The sequence below is a fragment of the Ranitomeya imitator genome, chromosome 3, assembly GCF_032444005.1.
Source record: "Ranitomeya imitator isolate aRanImi1 chromosome 3, aRanImi1.pri, whole genome shotgun sequence".
Taxonomy (NCBI): domain Eukaryota; kingdom Metazoa; phylum Chordata; class Amphibia; order Anura; family Dendrobatidae; genus Ranitomeya; species Ranitomeya imitator.
The window spans coordinates 288,829,499-288,837,928 of NC_091284.1; the positions used below are offsets into that span (position 1 = coordinate 288,829,499).

Sequence of the window (8,430 nt, forward strand, 5' to 3'; positions counted from 1 at the left end):
AACACTTGTAACTATTACAGAGGTACTGCATGTAATAAGTGAAGGTGGCTATAAGCCAGGAAGTGACATCAGACAGCATGGAGGACTTGATTAAACAGCTGGTGCAGACCCAGCAGGAAAGACAAACTATTTATGCAACAGATCCAGCAACATCAGCAGCAACAGATACAGCAACAGCAGCAGCAGCAGCAACACATTCAACTATAGCAGCAGCAATGAATCCAAAAATGCAGCAGAAGATTGAACTACTCACAGAAGGGGTACATGGTGCGGCGGCAGTTCCGACTCTAAGGCCAGCTGATCATTTCTCTGTCTGGAAGGCGGTGAGGAGAGCCTTGAAGAAAATGATCCTGAATGATGACACAGAAGCCTTCTTGATTGATTCTGAATGAGTCGCCAGATGTGGAAACCTATTTGGAAAGGTTTATGAGAAACTCAAAAAGTTTAACACGTTTGCTAGTTTTGATCAAATCTGTTGGTGTACTTGCTTGTCTGACTCTCATATTCCCAATCACAAGTTTTTATTACTACCACAGAGATAAGGAAAGTGGGAATGGCTTCTTACATTACATTACCTAAGAGAAAATATATTTAAGTTGGGAAAAACAAAATCATAAATCATGGATTCTGTCAAATTCTTTTCAAACCAGTTCTGCCAAGATTACTATAATTTTGGAAACAAAGGATTGTTTAACACACAGAAACCGCTATATCAAAGAGAACACCCTGTGTTATTGCTTTTATGAATAACACTGATAAAACTAATACTTAAAGACTAAATTATCAGCGATATCTAGGTAGAGTTAATTGTCTAAATAATAATCAAGTCTAAATATAAAATATTTACCATAACAATTCTTCTCTTTTTATTATTTACAGACAATGTATCCATCAGCTGCTTCCCCATGCTATGATAAACCACAAAAATTGAGTTTGGTTTAAGTTGGTATACATGCAGCACATAAACGCATGTTCACATTGGCCATAAAGCATACAAAACCTGCAAGAAACAAAATGAGCAAAAACCCTGCTATAACTAATTAAGTAAAAAGCAAAAGTGCATTTAAATATCACAGGGTTCTTAGTAATACTGTTTTTGATCAAAAATAGCATAAATGCCTATGATGGCCTGGATTAGACGAATCCTGTTCCCTGATGGACATCTTGTTTATAAATCTCGTGATATATATTTACTGAAGGAGCACTCTGATATTTTGCAGATGTGATAACTGAGGATATATGATGTCTGATCTTGCTCATCTCTTTACATAGTGTCATCATAACAAATATACCAGTTCTAGCAGTTACATACACTATTAATACCAACATTTATGTAATGAAAGTGTAAATGAATGTTTGAGGACAGCATTTATATCTAGGTCACCATACAGAAGTATGAAGGTAGCAGGCATGCTAAGGCGGAGGTTCCTTCTGCACACGGGGAAGCCATTCATTGGCCTGACGACCACATGCTAGATATAAATCCTTAGGCAGAATGCAGGGCTATATTCAGCTGCGTAGTGTAGTAGTTGGAGAATGTGCTCTGGAAGTGCTACTCTAGATAACCGTGTATATTTTATATAGAGAAGAGTCCGGGCTGGAAGAAGTGATGGCAGTCTGCATTGGATGAAGAAAAAAAGCGAAGATTAAGGACTTCAACTAGAGACATCACCAGTGAGTCATCTGTTTGTTACCTATGCACTAACAATATTCACTGTATATTATATACAGAGCTTCTGTGTATGTTGTCACTGGTGATCACAGTATTGCTCGTACACTGACACTATATACAGAGCTTCAATGTATAATGTCACTGTTAATCTCTGTATTACCTGTACACTGACACTGTACACTGTATACTATGTTGAGAGTTCCGGTGTATAATGGTACTTATGTTAACCCCTTTACCCCCAACGGTGGTTTGCACATTAATGACCAGGCCAAATTTTACAATTCTAACCACTGTCCCTTTATGAGGTTATAACTCTGGAACGCTTTAACGGATCCCGGTGATTCTGACATCGTTTTCTCGTGACATATTGTACTTCATGATAGTTGTAAAATTTATTTGATATTACCTGCGTTTATTTATGAAAAAAATGGAAATTTGGCAAAAATTAAGAAGATTTTGCAATTTTCCAACTTAAAATTTGTATGCAATTAAATCACAGAGATATGTTGTTAGGGCTAGCGGAATGCACCAAATAATAAGAAAGATAGAGTAAGGTGCGTTTGCAGCCCGGGGTCCACCGTGCAGAGATGAAACCTGCTACCAAGTAATGATGGACTATATGGCGGTACAATGTGGATACACACACGAGTTAACTTCACCCTGTGTGAAGGAAGTGAACCCTGTTGCGTCACAGGGCCGCAGTACCGCATCAAGAGCAAAGCAAGGAGTCTCAAAACTCAATCCCAAGACACAGGATTTGAGTTCATATAGACCTCTTGTGCTCGACACCGCAACTGGGGTGTCAGAGTGACAGAAATAATAATAATAAAGATGCACGAGAGTGCGTGCGGTGCCGCACTGGCGGACGCCACTAACCACCCAGGCTTGGGTCAGGAAAGTGCTGTGAAAGCGCATGGCGCCGCACTGGCGGTCACAGCAATTGGACGCTGTTTTGTGTGTTATGTGCTGAAGACTAAGTCGGGCGCTAGATAGCAATCATCTACCTTATGCGAGCATACACAAGGGAGGGGACAATTAATGAACGACTTTCACACATCAACACACACACGTTTACAAGTTTACACTAGCGCATGGCCGTGCGGTCATGCGAACCTTTTATAGCTGCAGCATGTACAGGACCTTCCCAGAAGGACCAATGGGAGGCTGCCACAGAAGTTGGACCAATGGGATCTGCTGCAGTATCTGAGCATGTGACCCTCGATCTCCAATGAGAGATCTTGCCCTGGGCATGCTCAGAAGGGGAAAAGCAGGACTTAGTCCCAAAAGCATCTGCTCGCTGCTGCCCAGCACTGGCTTCAATGGCAGAAGCTGGAAAAGTAGCAGTAACCCTATGCACAGAGTGAGACTGAGCAAGAGGCTGGGACCGACGTCTTACATATCACTCGTCAAACTTAATTTGACAGGTGGACCCGCCCCTATCAAAGTGTGTACCCTGTCAGGCTGCTTTCCAGTTTTGATAGTGTTTGATATTGTTATCACAGTATTTGACACCGTGATTATTAACACAGTATTTGATTGTTTTTATATCCTACTAGATTTTCATTTTATATGTAGTTGTTTGTGAGATTGCTTCTGTAATCAGAGCAGCGTATTTTATTACCAATGTTCACATATAGTGAATAGTGCGGTGTGTTTCTGCTATGCCTTACTTAAAACACAAACAGAAGTTTTTTGTTTTTTTTGCAAGACAGACAGCAAATGGTCATCTCATTTTTCACAGAAGTAGATGTCCTGCTTCAAGAGCTATTCCCTAAACACAGACAGCTGTTGCCCTGCAATCAACACAGCGGGACACGGACACAGTGAAGCATAGATAGAATTTCTGCTGCCCCAGACACGTTGATACAGACCGACCAGGTCAATCTCTAACTGTGGGACAGCGATATATTCAACAGACATCAAAAGGGACCTATGACCCAGACAGGTCTACACAGACAGACCAGGGCAATCCCCAACTGTGGGACAGCAACATGCTCAGCAGGCATTCAGGACAGGGCAATCTCCTACATGCACAGTCAGAATAATCAACACAGCGGGGCACCGACACACCAAACAGATGTGGGAGACTCAGAGATCAGCTTAAAATGTTTATTAGCAGATGCCAGAACTACACAAAGATAAAGAATACATTATAAGATCAGCTTAAAATGTTTATTAGCAGATGCCAGAACTACACAAAGATAAAGAATACATTATAAGTGTCAAACTGCATTCCTCAAGGGCCGAACACAGGTCATGTTTTCAGGATTTCCTTGTATTGCACAGGTGATAATTTAATCACCTGCACAGAATGATTCCAGCACCTTGTTCAATGCTAAGGAAATCCTGAAAACATGACCTGTTTGCGGCCCTTGAGAAATGCAGTTTGACAACCCTGTTATAAGTCAGCTTTATCTAATTGCTAACAGCCGCTAGCTATTGGTGTGACGTGGCCAAAATGCAACCGCATACGCATTTTTGCTGAAATTGATAACTCCTGTCAGAACAACGGATTAAAGTTGAAAATTTTGATGACACAAAATGTGATACGATTCTATCATTTCTCTGCAAGTCAGAAGTGAAACACTGTAAAAGCTTTTTCAATGGTAATCCGCAAGCTAAATGGTGAAATACATATATGCAATAATGACCACATACAGTACTATACATATCCTGGATTTGCGCATTCTGATAACAATACGCCTCGCAATTCTTGTTCAGGAATGTCACAAAATCGCGTGGAAAGATAATATTGTCCGGACAAAAGCCGTAGCTATCAAAAAATATCCCCAGCTTATCATCGCAGAGTACAATCAATATCTAGTGGCGACCAGCTTGATTCGACGGGTCTGTATTCACGATATATGCTGCGAGTCTCTGAGTCACTTTTTCTTTCGGAAGCAAATCACACAGAAACACATGGCGAATATGCGTTCTGTGTAATTATCGGCCTTCAGTATTGCTGTAAGCTGTAGACTGTCCATTGTTACATAATTAAAATCATACAAGATCTCACGCCTATTATTAATTTCCAGAATGGTGTGGTTGACTGCAAAAACAATCATATTTATCGTGTGGGGTGTCGCTAGCGCAAACCGGACTTCAGCACGTAGGTTACCTGTTTTAATGAGCGAGAAATGTCCTCCAGGCTCTTGATCAGGCGATAAATCAAAAGCAAATAGAGTGAATCCTGCCATAAATTCTTCACGATCTATCGCCATGGCACAATCAGCCTTTTGCTTGCCAGATATATGGGCAAGCGCCATATACCCCCTGATGGCTAAATCAACATTAAAATTAGGATTATAAGGTCTCGCGGGTATCTGTTGGCCATCCAGATATAAAGCCGCGTGGCTGACGTGGTAGAAGAGCAAAGGGTTTTTCGCATAAGAACCGCTAAACGCCTCATTATCTACAAAGCCCAATATAACAGTTTTTGGTATCTGGCCTAGGAAGAGGTTCTCGTGGTTCGTGATCTGTGTCCCTGCGGCGATACTGTACACTTTCATGCATGTTCGGTCAATAGCATACTTGGCGGTTGCGGATAGGAGGGCCTGACTGTGACTGATTTGGACTGCTGGAGATACCTGCACTCTTTTCACATAGAGAGCTGCTTGTGAGATTTGTACCTTCAGCGGCTCGGCTTCTGCTGACATGAGGCAGAAAGCATCCTTATTTCTTGTTAACTTAACCTTAAGGTCAAGTCCATTCAACATTAACTTTGGTTGATTAAATATATCCCCAAAAATGGGCCCCAAGAGGTCGTCCGGCTTTGAGTGAGAAGTTGCATTGGCTCTTTTGATAAACCCTGAATTTGCACCATCCAAGCCCCGGTCATTATGATGGCCCGCAGTGTCTTTATAGAACAAACCGGCTGTAAATTGTGATGACAGCGTCTGTGAGCTGTAATTTAAAAGGGTCTCTATGTACGCTCTATAGCTGTAGAGATTGTCTGATTGTGAGATAAGTTGGTCTCCCAGAGTAATATCGACCTGGTTAAAAACAGTGGCTAGAGGTTAGTTTATGAGTGCCACACGCGAGCCATCAGCAATAGCCGTATTATCTTGCTTGACGATGCGGCAATTTATGTACAGCTGCGTGTTGTTCAGATCATAATAATAATCACCGCTCCCAGATATGCAAAAATCCAACGGCCCATTGTCTGACAGAGCCGCAACTGGTTGTACTTCTACAAATAGAGATTTCTCTATACTTGTTTGTGTCGGTGGTATGTCAAAAATATCCAGTTCAGATTTTGCGCACGCTACAGAAGCATCATGCAGGAAAGCCATGATAATTGATTAGAAGATGTCATCCAAAGAGCTTCTTACTAGTTTCTGACGGGGGGTGTCTCATGGTTGTAGTTTTATTCATGAGCATCGGCGGTAAAGGCGGGCAAGCATGCCTCTTTCTTTTCTGTGCTTTTTTAGCGACATAAATTATCCCAGATCCATCTTGCTGGGGTTGTGTATTTATCCTATTCATAAGGGCCGTTGAGGCAGTAGTGACAGCGTCTTTAGCAATGTTTCTGACAGCCGTCTTTACGTGTGGCTTTAATAATTCTAAGCCTTTTCTGAAAAGTGGTATGGCACAGCGAAATAAGCCTTTAAATATCCCAGCCAGGCCAGAACCATACATGTAGTCACTCCCGCTGAACCCCTCTAGCCTGTGCCCCGACTGGGCAGTATAGTAGCGGGCATAAACAGCGGGGTCTCCATACACCCTTTGAGACACCATTTTATCGTGTCAATACTGTCGCGTTCTAAAATGTAATCGCACAATACTTTTTCCGTACTTGAATTTCACCGGTGTGCCTTGGTTTGATAAGATAGAGATTGTCACTAGGGTTGAGCGAAACAGATCGGCACTTTTCAAAAGTCGCCGACTTTTAGCAAAGTCGGGTTTCGTGAAACCCGACCCGATCCCACTCTGGGATCGGGTCGGCGGTTGGCGATCTTTAATTAAAAGTCGGGTTTTGTTATATATATATATATGGCAAAATAGTAAAAACAGAGTAAATCATATATAAGGGATACTACAGATTTTATCAGGAAATTAGAGGAAGTACAACTTGCGGAGGAGATTATACTAGCGTCATTTGACGTAGTATCCCTATATACCTCTATTGATCATGACAATGGCCTACGGGCGGTGGATAAAAAATTGAATATAATGCAGTACACAGAAGAAGGTAGGACGTTCCTATTAAGGATGTTGGAAATAATATTGAAACGTAATTATTTTTTTTTTGGGGACACATTTTATGCACAAAAACGGGGAACAGCCATGGGGGCCAATATGGCCCCCGCATACGCAAACCTGGTGATGGAGGCCCTGGAGGAGGACCTCATCTATGTGTCCCACCACTTCCGGCAAGTGCTGGTGTGGTGGAGATACATAGATGACGTCTTCCTCCTTTGGACGGGTACACAGAAAGCACTGGAATACTTCCATGATTTCCTCAATACAATTGATGATACCATCAAATTTACATTGGTGTCATCTAAATCTGAAATTCAATTTTTGGACGTACTAGTTGTTAGGGCTAGCGGAACGCACCAAATAATAAGACTGATAGTGTACGGTGCGTTCGTAGCCCGGGGTCCACCGTGCAGAGATGGAACCTGCTGCTGAGTAATGACAGACTATATGGCGGTACTCATAAGTATACTCGCGTGGGTTAAACTTCACCCAACGTGAAGGAAGCGATCCTGTTGCGTCACAGGATCGCGGTACCGCACATAGAAGGCGAGCAAGCAGTCAGCGAACTTAACCCCAACTAGGATTGAAGTCCGATTAGACCACTTGCTGACACAACACCGCAACAGGGTGTGTTAGGCAACTCTTATAATTAGAGCACCGAAGTGCGAACTGTGCCGTGCTGGCAGGCACCACTAAGCACCAAAACGTGGGTCAGGAAGCACACTACTGGCGCGTGGCGCCGCACTGGCGGTCACAGCAATAGACGCTGATACGTGTGTGACACATTGAGTGATTTGTCGGGCGCTAGATAGCAGCCATACTCCATACGCGAACAGTCATGCAATAGGGTAGGGGTATTTAATGAACGACTTGCACTCACAACAAACACACGTATTCAATTGTACACAAGCGCATGGCCGTGCGGTCATGCGCAGTTTATATAGTTGCAGCACAGGAAGTGGCCACAGAAACTTTGCCCTTCCAAGACCTGCCAAGAGGTCCAATGGAATGTGCTGCAGAGCCTGAGCACATGAACCTCGATCTCCAACGGGAGATCTTGCCCTGGGCATGCTCAGTGTGCGCAAACAAGGACTTAGTCCCAGGAAAGTCCGCTCGCCGCTGACCAGCACTGACTTTAATGGCAGGAGCTGAAGAAGCAGCAGTAACTCTCTGTACAGAGTGAGAGCGAGCAAGACACTGGGAGCGACGTCCCCGCTGAGCAGACTCCACTGCGGCCGGAGGAGAATGGGAGACCGCAGCGGAGACGGATCGATATTCCCCCTGTGCAGCAGAGGAAACTCGACTCCTAACACTAGTTACGCAAAAAGAAGGAGAGCTAAACACCACATTATACGTCAAAGAAACGGATAGGAACAACTTGTTAACATATGACAGCCAGCATCCACGCAACATGATAAGATCCATTCCGCTTAGCCAATTACTGAGAGTAAGACGCATTGTGAATAAAGAGGATGAGGTTGATGAGGTGCTTGATAGGCTAATGAACAAGTTCTTGGGAAGAGGGTACCCCAAAAATTTATTGGAAACAACAAGAA

At 43.1% G+C, this 8,430-nt stretch overlaps 1 protein-coding gene across 1 annotated transcript; it reads right to left on the minus strand.

Moving 5' to 3' along the window:
- Positions 1–301: 301 nt before the first annotated feature.
- LOC138671615 (uncharacterized protein F54H12.2-like) lies at positions 302–5,964 on the minus strand. Its single transcript, XM_069759791.1, has 4 exons — positions 5,707–5,964; positions 4,791–5,664; positions 3,743–3,800; positions 302–410 (listed from the first exon to the last, which is right to left on the minus strand). The coding sequence occupies exons 1-4, from the start codon at positions 5,962–5,964 to the stop codon at positions 302–304; spliced, it is 1,299 nt and encodes a 432-aa protein (XP_069615892.1).
- Between the last annotated feature and the right edge of the window lie 2,466 nt (positions 5,965–8,430).